Source organism: Falco rusticolus, chromosome 4 (genome assembly GCF_015220075.1).
Source record: "Falco rusticolus isolate bFalRus1 chromosome 4, bFalRus1.pri, whole genome shotgun sequence".
NCBI lineage: Eukaryota > Metazoa > Chordata > Aves > Falconiformes > Falconidae > Falco > Falco rusticolus.
The window spans coordinates 3,523,358-3,540,922 of NC_051190.1; the positions used below are offsets into that span (position 1 = coordinate 3,523,358).

Below are 17,565 nucleotides of genomic sequence, written 5' to 3' on the forward strand. Positions count from 1 at the left end.
TAATGGTATGATAGTTTTCACGGTCAGTGCCTGATTAGCTAACTGTATGCTGTCACTATGGTTGATAGTCAATACAGACGTGTTTCATGGGTTCGGGCGCCTTTTTTTACTTCCTTGTAGATAACAGTTAGCAGTTGGCTACATGAGATTAAATGCAAGCAAACGGAGTTAAAACAACTAGTTTCATTTCTCAGTGTTTAATGTTATCTCCGCACCATTCTCTCTTTCACTTCTCGTCTTTTTGATGATTAAATGTTAAAGCGTATTCATCTGACTTTGTGAAAAACATCTCTGCTGCTATTCAGTGTAGTCTTTTGCTGACTGAGAATGATTTTTGCACGTGAAAATCTTTTTAACCATTAGTTACATTTTTATTACCTGGATCTCACATGAGCATGTGTGAGTTTTATGAAAGAATTCTGGAATTGTCTGTTGATTGGACTTTGCTTTGGATGTTTTGGTGGTTTGTTTTTTAAAAAAAGCCAAGAGAAGAATACAACTAAACTTCTTCCACCACCACCAAAAAAGAAAGAAAAAAAAAAAAAGATATATTAGCATTTCTTTTTTACGTGGAGGGAAAAAAGACAAAATACACAGCAGAAATAAAGTTATATGCAAAATAGAAATATTTGTAAACTAACTATTAAACATAGGAACGTTTTTCATATTTTAGTTTTCAATGCCACAAGAATAAAACTAGCACATGAAAGGTTTTCTTCGTTCTAGTATTTATAATATAAATTAGTCTATACAGTAAATTTCATTTTTCCAGCATAATAGCAAATTTTATTAAATTGAACAGGATATCCATAATTTGACCAAGACACAGCAGTCATATTTGAAGATTCAATCTAAAACTGTATCTAAATGCTCTGATTTTTATGTCCAAAACCTGAGCAAACCTAAAAATTCTCATAATTCAGAAAGGTTGATGAATAATTTTACTGTGGGATCACTAATGCCTAGCTATTTTGTTGGATAAAATAATGCTATAATAGCATCTTGTTATCCAGAAATGGAAAAAGTAGCACAAAACAGCTCTTATTTTTAGTTTGACCTTAGATATTCTTGCAGTACAGAATCTATTGCACTGACATCTTTAAGATTCTTTTACCAACTTTGAATTTACTGGCATCTTTGAAAAATACCTATTGATCTGTATATCTATATACCAGTTCACATTGCTGATTTTTTCCTTTTTTTCTTTTTTTCTTTTTTTTTTTTAAACCAAACAAATCAGAAATATGTGCATAATGAGAGAAAGTCAAATGCTTTAGTCCTTTTGTTGTGTATAGTTAATGCAGTAAGAAAATAATCCCTTGCCGCCTCTTTGCATAGATGTCATAGTAAGTAGTAGAAATATAGTCCCTACAGCTGGGAAATCACAGAATTTGCTTTATTTTATATAGTAATGGTTCCCCATCGCCAAATATATATATGGATATATATATATTTATATATATATATCCATTTCTCCACACGTAGACACACGTGCATGTAAACACCCATCTTGTCCTGTCTTGTGGTGCTGCTGTTGGAGAACGTTACATCCCTCAGAAGAGATGTACGTTCCTTAACTGTGAGGCCTGAGAGGCAAAATGTTTCTCAGCTGTGGTTAGATTAAATGTTCTGTGTTCATGAGCCCTCCTAGGTTCATGCTAGACTGGCAGTGGATGTTAAATTCCTGTAAATGGTACAGAACTCAGGCCTTGTCAGTTCAGATTTACAGTATGGCCAAAATTACCTGTTTTTAAGGGAAGGAAAGCAATGAAAAATGTACATGCAAACCTTTTTTTTTTTTGTGTTGAGTAAAACCTACCTACTTAAGGCATTTTACCACGTCAGAATCTTACACTTTAAGAAATACTTCAGATACACACACCTATGTGTATGTGTATAATACCATTGATAGGTACCTTTGTAGTATTAGATGAAATTACAGGCAACATAATAATTTTTGAAAACTAAAAGGAGACTTTTTTGTAGTGGAACAATTTAGCAAAGCCTTTTTAGTTGCCTGAAGATCAGAAGAACTGTTATTACTAGTCATGGGATGTTAGGGATGTTAACCTCTGGAAGGGGTGGAGTTTATAGGCTTTTGCTCGAAAAAAATTGTAAATGGCTGCTGAGTCCAGATTTTATTACCTTAGAGCAGAACTATGAGTAGCATAAAATGGAATTACTTTGTGACCTGTCACAGCTGATAGGTGCACCCACAATTCCCTGTTTTTCTCTTCAGTTTAATTTTGGCTTTTTTATATCCTTTATTCCCAGCACACAGATCATGTGTATAATGTGAACAGATGCACAGAAAAAAAAACAACTGGTAAGGAAAAAACAACATGCATGAAACGCTATCCCTTGTATTACGTGATGACAGGTCACTATTTGTTTATTTTTATTTTGCTTCTTCTAAAGCTTAATAAAAACCTAAAACATCACAGTTCTAGGCTAGAAATATTTTCACCATGAAACTGCTCTGGAAATCATTGGTAGACTGCTGAAAAAAGTTAGCTGTGCTGTCTGTGAAAACAGAAAATTCCTGCTAAGGAATTACTATACCCTCTCAGCTGTTGTAGTTTGTGCCCAGCAAGCCAGACATCTGGTCTCGCACCCTTATCTGAGGCTCTTTCTAAGCTGTAGTATATCTGTGCCTATGAATTTCGTGCACACACTCTGCCGTAATGATTCAGGAGTTTCATAGAATTCATCATGTTATGCGTAACCAAATTCTCCAAAACACCACAGCAATTCCCTGTGTTCTAAAGTGAAATATAGCCTAGCTTTAACTGGCTGTTTAGCTCTCAGTCATTTGCAAACTGGAGCCCTTTAAACCGAAACTACAAAGCGATAATGCCTCAAGATTGTGAGAATATTTTTGTAGAGCTTTTATGGATTTTGGAGGAAAACAGCACAATTTTAACATCTGGTCTGTGTGTGTGTAATACAAAAACTGAGATCCGTGGTGAGGGATTAAGCATATCCCTATTCAGAGAGTGACTTAAGCTGGCACTTGCCTTTAAGCGTGGACCCCAGCCTCCTCAGCTGCCTCCCTAGTGCAAGGGCAGCTGTCACTATGAGTCCTCCTGCCTGCTGGGGACGTGGCTGCCTGCAGTTGTTTCTTGGCCACACAGTAACCTCGTGAGTGCACCTGCACATATAGAGTCCTCTGGACCTCGCAGGATGAAGCTGGACCATAACCAGAACCATGCCTACGGGCATCCTTCTTCACCCTTGAGGCAGCCCTCCTCTGTGGATACAAGGTGGACATAACACTCCATGTCACTTGCTTAAAGGATATAATAAGCCAATGTTTAAATTTTAGAGGTCTGTTGATTCTATTTAATTTCTTTTAAAGATGTGGCTGAGCAATTACAAAAATGGACTCTTAAGAAGGAGTGTATTCTATTTTACTGCTTTCTTTGGAGATCTGTTCAAGACAAACAGTTTTCAGTGTTGATGGGCCAGGGATTTACACTTCACGTTAACAGAAAAATTTACTATTTTGAAGCTACTGTATGACACTGAGGCACTCTGACAGCCTATCATGCACTTCCACCAGATAATTCACTTGTGGCAGTTAGAAATTCTGTTGTTTGCTTGTAGGTGGATCTTACTTCCATTAAGGCTAATATGAGACTGTATGCCCCATCCAGTGGCTGAAGCCTTTGGGAAGGTAGGCAGCTAGCTGACTGTTAGGCTAAACGTGCCAACATCACCCTTCAACACCGTTTGCTTTGCAGGACTCTATCAGTCACGTAGGAATACGAGTGGCAGTATGAAGGAGCTATAGGTTCCCCTTCTGTTCTACTAGAGGCAACATGTATGTTGCGCAGCACGGGATACAGTAGCATCTCTTTTGTCCCCTCTGCAGCGAGAATTTCTTATCTGAAATTTAAGAATAAGAAAGCTATCTTACAAGCTTTGTTGCCAGTGTTCAAGGTAGAAGAGCTAAAGGGTTGTGCTGCGAGTCCTAAAAGGTGGCAGAATGACGGTGACTCTCCTGAGGAAAGGTTTCCTCTAACCATTCCTAGCCATTCCTACCTGAGCCCTTCAGCACAGTTGATGGGGAGGACAGGCACTGTTTTACTTACCTGCAGGCCTGTCAAATCAAAGGATGATCTCAAAATTACAGAGCAGGTCTGTTCTATTATATTCATTTTGCAACATTTTTGGCAGTGTGACGGAGTAGTTTTGATTCAAAGTGGATCAAATCAAAGTTCATGTTATCTAGAGGTTAAAGGCTACTTACTTGATTGGGTCTAAAGTCCAAACTAAACAGCCAAAGTGACCAAGCTATTTTAGTTCCATAACATCTATTCTATTTTTAGATTAGAATGTTCTTTTTATAAATCATGGAAAATTAAAGTCAGACCCTAGCTATAAACCAGTGTTTTACACTTGCTGTTACTTACAGGGTTTTTCATAGTTGAAATACATCTAAATTAAGGCTTTTGGTTCAGCTGTCAGAAGAAGACTCAATTTGCATCTCTGTCTAAATTCACTGAGTTTTTTGAAGACTGAAGGTTTTTATTTGTTTACTACTGTAAAGATCTGTATAAATACATATGGGATTTGGAAGTCCTAAATTAAATTTCCTTGATCCTTGTGTTTAAGACTCTGTGATAAAACTTTTGACATACTTGAATGAGTAAAGACTTCCAATATTTCTGGTTATTTGGAGGAAAAACACCATTTATTTAACACCAACTACTGGTGTTTTTTTTCTTCTTAATATAAAAATCTTTAAGATTTTCAGGCACTGGCGAAGTGGATGACAATTAGGATTTGCAAAACTGAAAAATGAATTGTGGAATACTTCTAATTCTATTCATATGCATGCTGTTGAGAGATGGAATTAAAGTCAGTGTTATCTGTCTGTTAAAAAAGTGAAATGTTTTTTTCCAGTTATGCTGATTTAAGTTAACATCACTGGGAGGGGTGGGGGTGGCTGGGTATTGGTGTATTTGGGTTTTTTGAAATTACTTGCATGCTTACTAAAGTACATAGATGCTCTGTAAAATATAATATTAAAACACCATTGTGTTTCATCTGGCCATTCATAATTATTTAGGTGGTTATTTTTTCCATATATATTTTTGTCAATTTTTCGTCTAACCATTGTTCTGTGAGCCTACAAGTTGCCTCTGCTGCCTTTTGAAGTACAGACCAGATCAGTTCAGTCTAGTAGCATACCGAAGACAACCACTCTGTTCTAAGCTTAGCCTGAGCCCTGGATGCCAGCAAACCTCGTTTGCTCTTAAGATGTGAGATGTCAGAGCCTTCCTAAGAAGAACCTCAAAGCCGGGTTAACTGCCTGGCATTAGCCATGCGATGTTACTATACAGCCTAACACATTACATGGTGACAACTCAAGCCAAATGACAGAGGGAGCCTAAATGTTCCCCTAAAACCTATACCTGATTGTGAGCTTGCACCTCAGCCCTTTGGACATGAGACAATTGGATCTCAGCTTGGGCCTGAAATCATTACAGAGAAAACTAGCTTCTTTTGAAATTTCTGTTTCTTTTGTTTGTTTTGTTTTCAGGGATTACAATGGTTGACACAGAAATGCCGTTTTGGCCCATTAATTTTGGAATTAGTCCAGTGGATCTGTCTGCGATGGATGATCATGCACATTCCTTTGACATAAAGCCATTTACCACTGTTGATTTTTCAAGCATTTCTTCACCGCACTACGAAGATATTCCTCTTGCAAGAACTGATCAGACAAGCATTGATTATAAATACGATATCAAGCTCCAGGATTGCCAAAGTATGCTTTTAATTTCTTTAAATACTTCTTTCCTGTTCATATTGATTCATTCTCTGGGAAGTGTAATATCAGCCAAAGTGTTTAGAAGTATTCAGATGTCTAAATGCTGGTCTCTTGTATCATCAGAGATGTCCACAAGATATTCTTGCAGGGCAGACAGAAAAGATCAAGTACATATAGCAGACCTTCAGCCTTTGAGAACAGCAGCTGGAGATCAGGCAAGGCATCATAAAGTATCTAAAATGACATTAAACACTTTTTATTTGACACATGAACCCCACCACTTGTTCCTGAAACCTCCAGCCTCCCATTCACATATCTTGTGTGTAAATTGTCCTTTGAAGCTCTATGCACACAATGCAGAATAAATATCCTGGATGTTAAAAAAGTGCCCCAGAGTACATAGCATATGAATTATTAATATGTGTAGCTTTTACATTCCAAGTGGCCTAAGAAACTGATGGAGTAGAAATATTTTCTGCATCTGAGTCACCACGTTGGTATAACTCTTATCAGTGCTCCTAATGCAGGCATAACCTTGGAGTTTCATGGGCTACTACTATTTATTCTCTATGAAAAATGTTTTTTCACTAGCTACAGTAAAAAAAATTTACACGGCACTCTCCTTTTAAGAAAGGAAGTGACAATTCTTAAACAAGTTGTTACTGCACGTCTGCTCAAAGTAGGTATGTAAGGTTGCTGTGCCTGGAACTTTTTAAAAGATTCCCTCAGCGTACTTAGATCTGACATCACATTTGCTTGTAGCAATCTGTACAGGAATTCTTACAGGGAATTCTTGCTAAGAAAATCGTGGTATTTAATTTTGGTCGTACAGCAAAGCAGGTGCTGTGTACCACTGGGTTACTTATGTCATAAATTAAAAGGCATTTTTCCAGCTACTAATTTGTTTTTATTTTCTTTAATTAGAAATGTCCATAACACTTTAATAACAAGCTAGAGAGTGCAGTAGAGTTTAGGTAGGATAAATCCTCTTCGTCTTTACTTAAATAATTTTCCACTTCTCTTTTTTTCTTCCTGTTTTTTTTCTTCCTGTTTTATACAGGAATATACATATATATTTTGTATAGTGTAGCCAGTCTGGAAAACAAAAACAGTCTGGAAAACAAAAACATTCACCTTATCCTGATACATGATCTGATGTAATGTTATAATGTCAAATGTCACAGCTTTCTTCTATGACCAGTAATGACTGATTTAAAGATATCCTATTTCATTGTTTGAGCTGGTTCAATATTATCAATTGCTCTCTTAATAAGAAACTTTCAGAAGATAAAATGTGTCTCTAAACTGCATCCAAAGTTGAACAGTGTTATCCAGGAGAAAACTACATTTCTTTAAATATTCAATATTATATTATCCAGTATATGTATTATCTAACAATATGTTATTCAATGTATAGGCCTATTAGATACTTAAATATTTTTTTAAGACTACGTTATAAACTCTGGTCCATCTCGCTGCAGTATTTCTGAACACCTTAAAGTAATACAACCAGATTAGAAACTGAGAAAAGTAAGGCCTTTCAAGTATGAGGTCTCCATATATAAATTTTTAATATCCTTGTCTTCAAATCATTCCACACTACAGAGCTGCAAACTGAATCTGTAATACACTTTCTACATCAGAATCTGGTTTTTCAGGCTATATGCTACCACTGAAATAGTGGCTTATAGCTTACATCCCTTTACATTCTTTGTTTACTGCTTGTTTTGGATTATGAAGCAGACCTATGAATCTGGCAATGTTTACTGTGATTGCTTGTGATTATTCCTTGCATGTTCTTTTATATATTCAATTAAACTTAAAGTTTATCATTTAAATCTCTTCTACACAGGTGCAATCAAAATGGAGCCTCCTTCCCCACCCTATTTTTCAGAAAAAGTTCAGTTGTACAATAAACCTCACGAGGAGTCCTCCAACTCCCTGATGGCTATTGAATGTCGTGTGTGTGGGGACAAGGCCTCCGGATTTCACTATGGTGTGCATGCATGTGAGGGCTGCAAGGTAAGTCATCACAAACATATTTTTTTCAGTAAGTAAAATTTGATACTATTTTAATCTGAATAATCACTTTGTAAAATCAGAGATCCATGCTTTAAAAAAAAGTTTTAGGTCTTTAAGTAAATCATTCCACATATACCACATATACTTTATGACTTAATAAGCAGGAATTTTTGAAAATATAATTTGCTTTTGTATTATTTATGTTACTGATCCATTCAACTTTTTTTGTGCGTTTCTTCTACTTTTGTCAATTATGCAATTATATTTCATTCCTGCTGTCTTGGAGGTCACTTGCAGCATCTGAATTCATAGAACACAGCAAAAGCAGGCTCCTGCCCAGCTCCAAAGCTCAATACTCAGCAATTTAAAATTCCAACTCCATTAGAGTTTCTTTACCTAATTTACACATTGCTAGGTGACTGTGGAAAAGTCTAATGGTGTTAAAGAATTTAGCCTTCTGCTTTAAAACTCCACCATCTCTTTTTTTTATGTCAATGATATTTAGTGTCTATAGCATATAAAGGACAAATGAATAGTGTAAAAATTGATCATCCTCAAGACTGAGAAAAGAAATGCAAGAGAAAGAAATAAATAATAATTCATTGAGTTCAAAGAAAAATATTACAGAGTTTAACATGACATTCCCATCTTCTCTGTTTTCAATATCTTGAGGAGAGTAACTAATGGGAAAGACCCAATGCAGAGCTTAAATAAAATTTGTAGCACTGAATTAAGGAACACACATAAAGCAATAAGTATGCTGTTGGTTATTTAGGTTCCAGTGAATTGCATAAATAAGAGTTGGCATTATGCTTTTGTTGTTATTTGCTGTGAGGAAAAATCGATTGTTACAAGGAACAAACGATGAAAATTTGGATAAACTTTATTAATTGATTGAGTGATCTGAGAAAGCATCTTTAAACTGTGGATAGACAGAAGTGTGAATTTCCATAATTGATTTCTCTCTTTGTAAGACTTCATAAGGCTTGTGTGCAATAATTTCCATAAGTTTGGCACCAAGTTTTGTGATTTTTCATGTGCCGATGTACTTTGAAAATCTGTAATATCCAAACAATCAAGGTAAACTAGAAAATAAAAAAAACTAGAAAACATAATCCAGAAATAAATATTGCAAAATTAGTTCAGCACTGTGCAAAAACAAAGTAAAATATATTAAAATATAAATTCTCTTTAAGTACTGAGGCTCAAAAAGGAAAATAAATGTTTGAAATAGAATTTAAAAAATACTTGGTTAGCAAAGAAAATTTTTTAAAAAACAGCTAATATAACCTTTTTTATTTACTTGAGAACAAACTGCTGTTGGCAGAATTTCTGGTTTGTTTTTATTTATAAAAAAAATTATATTGCTAATGAGCTTTACATTTTGAAAATGTCACGTTCTCTTTATAACAAATTGTCCCATGAGCAGTGGAACAAATAGAGCTTTGCTTCCTTGGACATTATGTTCTTCGTGGTCAGCATGGCTCTGCAAAGCTCTCAGCTTATGTTGTTCCTAGTGTCCTTTAAACCCGGTTGATTCCCATAGGCTTCCCACCTGTTTGAGATTTTTACCCCTCTATCAAACTAGCTTGAAAATGGCTAATAAGATCAGAACAGGAGCACACTGGTAAGCAGAGAGTATGATCACATGAGCCTTGCTTCCTTTGGAAATCTGTCTGAAATAAAGTTAGGTTCAGCGTGTGTGCAGAAGGGTGCTTTGTATGTATAAAGAAGTGAGACACTGATACTGACAGTTTCTTGCATCCTTTTATGTTTACTCCAGGGCTTTTTTCGAAGAACAATTAGATTAAAGCTAATTTATGACAGGTGTGATCTTAATTGCCGCATCCATAAGAAAAGCAGAAATAAATGTCAATACTGCAGATTTCAGAAATGCCTTGCTGTTGGAATGTCACATAATGGTAAGCGCACATAGCATATTTTAAAACAATAATCTTTCATCTGAAAAATGACATGAAACATTAATATGATTACTGAATGTGCTGCTTTAACATCTAGTCTTCTGTTCCTTTACACTAGGCAGTTTAGAAATACATGTCAGAATGATTGCCTCTGAGTATAGGACACTGTATATCATTGGAAATTGCTTTCAATATAAAGATCAGATAGGTAGAGATCTGTACTTAGCAATATAATCTGTAGCGCAACATATGAGTTGGTTTTATTCTCCATCATTCTTGCTCATTACACTGTTGGTTGTTCTTCCTGAACATATTCCTAGTGTAATTGTTATTTTTCAGTTCATTGTCTTATTTTTTGACGAGACTCTTCTGCATACTGTAGCTCAGTGTCTTTCCTGTAAGCAGAAAACTTAATTTAATTATGAAAAAGGGACTAGAGAGTTTACTGAAACTGTGAATAATAACTTGAATTTGAGGCATAGGACACCTACTGAGGACCATTAGCATCACTAAGTTAACACTTTTTTGCACTGGAACGCAACATACTTCAGATGAATGGGGCAGACCCTGTACCATTTTAAAAAAAAACTGTCCTCCTCCTTCCTAGGATACCCACATCTGGGCATAGATTCCAATGTGTGGTAAGTAGGAGCGTAGTGTTTCTTAGCATGCCCGTTCAGCTGTTGGCCTTTCATCATATGGTGTGCAGAGCTGTGACTGCTGTGTTATATGCACTGTCTGATCTCTCCACCGTCCAGAGGTGACTATTCCCTCCCATCTGTGAACTGTAAGGAGCATTTCCATTCTGAATAAATTGCAGTCTTAGATAGCAAAGGTGTTTGCAATTGTGTATGGTTCTGTGGTTCCTTTCTTTGCAGTAGGTAAGCATGAGACTGCTCTCTTGCATAGAATTGAGAAGAAAGTCCCTCTGAACTTTAAAATTCACATATCAATTCATGTGGAAATACTTATGAATGTTTGGACAGAAAGACATAATGAAGATTCTTTGCTGCCTTGCTTTGGCAAAGTTGAGTAAAAACAGGAATTAAATGTCATAACATAGAGACTTATGTAATTCTAAGGGTAAAGAATTGCAAACATGACTGGGAAAATAATTTCTCTGTGGTTTTTTTAGAACTTTCATTATTTTCAATATAAAAAAATGAGTGTACTGTCCCCAAGAGGAAAGCTTAACTGTGGTTTGAGAAGTTAATACATGCACTGAATGTAAATTGGTATGGGAAATGTTTTGCTAATAGAAAGTATGGTTTTCAAGTTCCTGGGATGCAACAGTAGCACTTAAAAATAAATCTAATTTTGAAATGCTACTGTGGGTATTTTTATAGTAATTCAGGAGGTTTCATTATTATTATTATTATTATTATTATTATTTTCAAGGTGCATGCCAAATTCCCTCATAACCTAGCAACATAGCTTCCAATTATGTCAATGGGAAACATGTGCGGCCTTATCAAGAAGGGGGAGGCTAAGACTGTTCTCTCTGGCTTAGTAACATGAAGGGCCCAAGAAGTATTTTTAAAATTAACATTTCACCTGACATTTTTTCCCGTTCAGCCAGTGCCAGGGCAGAAGCTGTGGCACCAGCAGAGGCCATGGCTATGGGAGTCGGGGGGAAGCACAGAGAGGAGGGGAAAGGCAAAGCCGTTTGTCCCAGGGCCTGAAGGAACGCTTTCCTTTGCTCTCACCAGCAGTTCACCTAACAGGGAGTTAGTAGTGTTTATACTCAAGTATTGGCTTCTACATTTGCATTTTTTGCCCACTCTGGTTACGTTACATTGCATGAAACAACACCCTCGCTCCTCCATCATTTATAAACAAACAAATCTATAAAAAAGAACTAAATCTTGCCTTTCAAGGCACAGGCCTGTATAAAGATGCATGCAGAAATGCAACGCTGGATGTTGTCAATGACACTGAGATACTTTTTTAAGTTACATCTACAGAATGAAGTTCAGCCATTTGGGCAGTGAATTCTGAATTTTAAATGCTTGGAATCAGAATGTGGATTATTTGTGCCTGAGGGTTCCAATCTATGTCTTTGCATAGACATATTATTGCAAAATCAGTAGGGCATTTGCAAAAACAGGGAATGCAAGGAGACACTTAGCAGCTACAACCACATTTTTTCACGTATAAATGCTACATACCACTTGGCTGAAGGTTAAAAAAGACAGTAGTGTTCTCATGCTTTGAATATTGTTTTCCTTTTCTTCTCTAGCCACAGTGCACTCTGTGTTTAACCCTTAGTTGCTCAGATTGTATTCTGAAGTACCACTAAGCAGAAGCTTTGTTCTTTTAGAACCAAAAAATTTTAGCAATCTAAATTTATTTTTTTCTCTTCTACTAAAAATGCTATTTATATAAAACTAACTACTGTAATGGAAAAAAGAGCACGCATGGCTATATGTCTTTATTATCAGTTCTGGGAGCAGTTAATTGCTCAGTCTGGGTATATGCCCAGTAAATTCAGACAGGTATCCGCCCTGGCTTTATTTTGTGTTTTCTAGTATAAGAAACTGTTTATAGTCTATGTGAGGACTTATTTATGCTCAAAAATAATCTAGACAGTCAGGAGAGTGCTATACAGAATGGCCTATAAGCAATTGTAGTGACTTCTCCAAGCTGTGAAATGTGGCGTAAGGATAAATAGTCTGTAGTTTTTTCCCACTGAAAGGCAAAGGATATAACATAGCACATAGTGTCTTACTGTTGGTTTTAAATCACTGACATTTGAAGAATACTGTAAATGAAAATAAAAGAAATAACTGCCAAAGGGAAGAGAGAGAGATCTTATGTTCCAGCAGGCACGTGCCCAAACCTGCACAACCTTCTATTACTGTGACAGACATCGCCATCTGAACCCCTTCCACCCCTGCAGCATCAGCAGCAAGCCATATTTCCAGATGTCTTACACCAGCCTTCTGGTTTGCCCCTGCCCTTCCTACCCCTACAAATCCTGCCTTGATCTGCTTCCCAGGCCCCCAGGAGGTAAGGAAGCTGGACCTGCTGTGAGTGTAGATGGAGGAGAGAGAAGATAGAGTAGCAAGGAGAATAAGTGGTCCAGGGAAATAGTAGATGAGGCCAGGGTCACAGGAGGGAGGTGGAGAGAGAAGCAGAAAAGGATGTCACCCATCCTTGAAATTTTCCTAAACCACCAGAAATACTGTGAACTCTTATCCATTCTGTAAACTCTCCTTTTCCCACCCTAACCTCTGTAGGTATCATCAATCCCTCTTACTTCTCCTCTCATCTAAAATCCCACTTTCCAAATTATATTATAACATAACCTTCTGTAAATCTCCTGGTGCCTGACCTCTCCCTGACTTTTGTCTCAGTCCCCTGAAAATGACAATTTCTCCAAAAGGAAACTACTAGGCTGAATTTTGAACATAACTGGATTTTGCCTGAAATGTTACGAAGCACTGAACAGAATCTGCTGCAACTAATACAATATTTATAAAATATATTCTAAAGTGTAAAAAAAAAAGTTAAACTATCCTTTTGCCTATCACATTAGAAGATTTGAATGTTTTATTCAGAACTCTCTAACTTTATGTTGTTAACGAAGTGCTATATTGAAAATATACCTTTGGGTCATGATCACCTTTTGTTTAGGAAAGTTTATTCTCGTAATTCATGAATTACTTCAGACACATATGTTCATGAAATAGGGACAGTGTTTAAAAGTGGATCATGAAAGATCCACTGCTATTATTAGTTCATCCTAAAAAAGCCCATTTAGAAAGAAACAAAGACATGTGGAGATGATGGACTGCTAATAAACAATCCATACAAAGGTGCATAACAAACTTTGCCCCAAGCATAGTTTTCACACACTAAACACAAGAAAAAAATATTATGAGATTCCTGAGGGATTTCATTATTGCCAAATTAATCTATGTAAAAGTCTGATATTATGATAGCAGGCAACAAGATATGCCCTAAGGATTTATATAGTACAGAGGACAGTAAGATCTCGTTCCTATTCTTAGTGAAGTCAGTTCCTGTGTTTAGAAGAAGACTTGGTCCTATCTGCTAAATGCAAACTGCTAATACTAGGGGCTGTTTTGCTGAACTGAGTAGACATGTGATCTGATAGCTGGCAATCCAGCTCAAGTGGGTTGTTAAACCAACGATGGGTGTTTTAGGCCAGTGAGAGATAACACCCCCCCCACCCCCAACCCCAACCCCACCTCACCCACCCCCCACTCCACCCCCCCACCCCCCCACCCCCGCTATACTGCTTTGATTAGCTAATCAGCTTGTGCATTCTTTGATAACAGGGGGGTAGTTTGGACTGATTTGACATTGATGTAACAAAGCTTACTCATAGCACAGAAAGCTATTACATCTAACTCAATTCTGAATGCAGCATGCAAGTGTTCAGGAATAGACGTTAATGTTTATAACCTAGTTTACCATATAACAACGTATGTGCTAATTTACTTTCACAGTAATCTCAGCATTTTAACAGACTTGCTATATAATTCAGTCTTACCTTTGGCAGTGATACTTCTGCTGTTTCTGGGTTTCTTTCCCTTTTTCATTTATGCAGAAGGAATTTTAAATAGTAATTTTTAAAAGAGAAACCAGGAATCTGATCATCATAGAAGAATTAGCATCATGCCAAACCTATGCCAAATATTCCTTTAAAATGTATAGTAAATTTCTATGCAGTTTTAATCATGTATGATTTGATATAGTCTTCCTCTGTGTCTTTGGGCTTCAACTTCAAAATAGATTATACACAAGGGTGTTTGCATTCGTAAAATTTAGCACAGTGAAGACAAGGCTCTGATTTAACATTAATGTTCACAGGGGTTTTTGACTGTATATATAAAAATTATACAAATTCTAAAACACATGGAAACAAAAAGTTAGATATGATTCCAACAAGGAAAAGCACTGAAGCAGATAGCACAGTAAAAAATAGTATTTGGGGTTTATAGCACTTTTCAAGCAGAGATCTCAAATGCTTTTCAGGAACATAAGTATCACAGTCACAAGAAAAATAAAAATAAATGATAAGTGAAAGAAGGCATCTCCTCTAGAATTATTAACAGGAAATGAAATATTAACAGTATTACGTACTTCAGTACGCTCTGTAAATTAGTAGAATTTTATATTACAAGCACTAGGGTTCGTAACTAATTTGCAAAGGTAATTTGGCATGCTTTATTTGGGATGAATAAGCACACCAGAAATGTGATTCTGGAACACCCCTGGTCAATCTTATTTTCCATTAAAAAAGTAAACACAATGTAAGTTGTCATTTATTATCAATTCTACACCAGTGCTATGTAAACTTTTAACAGGGAACTATCAACAATACATTGTTTAGCAATACCAAATTGCTAGCACAAATACTGTAATTTACTTTCCCAAAGCCTCTTGGACAGGACACAAGGCTCTGCACAGGAATCAGGGTATAGGATAAGGGGTATATTTAGAAAATACAGTATATATACTATGCTGTTATTTTATACTCAAAACTAAAAGCAAGCCCATTTTATACTGGCAGTATTAGTGCAACAGTAGAATCAGTTATGTGGAAAACTGCCACAAGTTTTAAAAAGGAAACTATCCTCCTCAGTTCTGGCAAACTTACTTGAAAAAAAAAGGCACTAGTCTATTCACCCATGTATGAATTTCTAGCAAGATGTTTGTTACCGGTCTGGTTTCTATTCTTTAAAAGAATACAATTATAGAGCTCAATCAGTTATTCTCTAATGATAAAACAATCTTTTGTTCAAATCTGTTTTGAAAATCCCTGATCTTTTCAGTAAAATCTCTACATTAAACCTCTATTTCAGTAATCAGTGTCATAGCTGGTACATACGCTGTGGTGCATCATTAAGAAAGTTTCAGTAGATAACTGATTAGAAAAGGGGAGGAGGGGGGGAAAGATAAAAGAAAATAAAATTCTATTGTTTTTAATGCATTGGGGAAGTGTATGAACTATTTTAGAGCTAAGTTAATGTTAAAACATAGGAAGGGGAAGCAATATACTGTCTTTTTTTTTTTTCAATCCCTGGTTTGTAGAAGTAACCTTGATGAAAGGGAGTCACGCCAGTGAGAGTCCAGATTATAAATTTGCCTCTGCAAACCCCAGCTTTCAAGAACAGGCCCACAACAGAATCATGTCTCATACTGGTGTTCAGTCAAGCTCTGTTTCCATAACAGTTAGAGTTAGTGTGCTTACAGAACCAGCTGATAGCATTCACATCAGGCTGCTGGGGATGCATAAATTTGTTGTAAACATATTATGAAGATGCTACATATAATGTTATAAATTTATTCCATATAAAATGTCAAAATAGTTTACAAGTAGGATTTATCATAACAAAACTTTTTTCTGGCCCAAAGCACCTAGTTCCTGATATGACTGTGAAATCTATCAAAGGACATGATCCTTAGAGTTCCTGTGTTCCTTTTTTATTAACAGTCCTTTATATGAAGCTAATACTTCCCTTGGTTTCTTTCCAGATTAAAAAGTCCACTGTATTGGTCTGAGAAGTCTTGCTAGGCTTCACTTAGGTCTTCAGTTTGCATATTCTTCCTCAAAAAAAAATGGTGAGGGGGAGTTGAATTTGTCGGCAAGAACCCAATCAGAAGCACCAAAGTATCACAAGATTTTTCCCGTTGATGAAACTATTGCAAAATACACATTTGAAGAGTGGACAAATTAATCATAAAACATAATCCGATGCATGTCACAAATTTAATGTTAAAATAATACTAACACTGAAACCAGGTTTAGTGAAGAACATAATAGCTTTTAATGAAAATATAAGTTTAACAAATGTCTAGCCACACTGTTCAACATGGGCTTTTAAATAACCTTTAACACTTTTATTAGCTATATTATTATTTTAACACCTTCTTGACCCCACATTTTAGTTATACATGTTGTCCCTGCAACAACTTCTTACAATATTGTATTAATATATTTTAGCTTTATTACATTGATGATGGTTTGATATTTTTTTTATTGAATCAGTCTTAAAGTATCTGAAAAAAATAATCTGTAAATGCTATAAAATATTTTCAGTGAGTCTTCACTCTACTTACTGCATGGAATACTCATACTTCTTCATTTACATCTTCAAGGATGTCTAAAATGCAGATATCATTATCATGGGTTTAATGTTATCACATCCATACATGTTTTTTAAAAAAACTCGAAGGATTTGTGTTAACTACAGATAAGAATTTTTAATAGTGAGAGAATCCATCTTAACTGCAAAATGAAAATACCATCTTGATACACAGTGTTCATGGAAGCATATGTAGCTGAATTAACTCCTTTGTAGTTATGATGATTTTTTTCATCTTTTTATTTAGGTTACGCTAAGTACAATATGAAGTCTCCTTTTGTCTGATACTAATTTTTTATACATCACTAACGTTATCATATGTTCATCTACTCACTTCTTTACGGAACGGTGTTAGTCTCTTTGAGACATTTTAGTATGTCATATAAACTAATATGAAGTTAATAATTTCTTTTGCTCTCAGAAGAAAGGAGAGCAGTGACGTCTCCCTGAAAACTATTGTTAACAGCTGAGTAAGAATACTTAGTCTTTCCTATGAGAGAGGAAAAAATTACATATGCCATCGTATATATGATCCAAAACAAATATAAACTGGCAATTATTCAAAATTTCCCATATGAAAAAATTATAAGCAACAGACATTTTCAGGGTGGGGGAGGTGGGGTGGGGGAAGTAGAATATGTTCATTTGTACCTACTGAACTAGAATTCCTTTCACGATGATTTTTATTCTGCCGTGTTAACTCTAAGAATACCCAAGTAAATAT

General features: G+C 35.8%; 1 protein-coding gene across 2 annotated transcripts in view; it reads left to right on the forward strand.

Moving 5' to 3' along the window:
- The window catches only part of PPARG (peroxisome proliferator activated receptor gamma), a 60,699-nt gene that overhangs the window by 28,938 nt on the left and 14,196 nt on the right, over positions 1-17,565 (forward strand). For both annotated transcript variants that reach the window (XM_037386615.1, XM_037386614.1), the window contains exons 2-4: positions 5,549-5,776; positions 7,632-7,801; positions 9,585-9,723. In XM_037386615.1, the coding sequence (XP_037242512.1) occupies positions 5,557-5,776; positions 7,632-7,801; positions 9,585-9,723 (529 nt within the window). In that variant the 5' untranslated portion in view covers positions 5,549-5,556. The remainder of the gene's footprint in view (positions 1-5,548; positions 5,777-7,631; positions 7,802-9,584; positions 9,724-17,565) is intronic.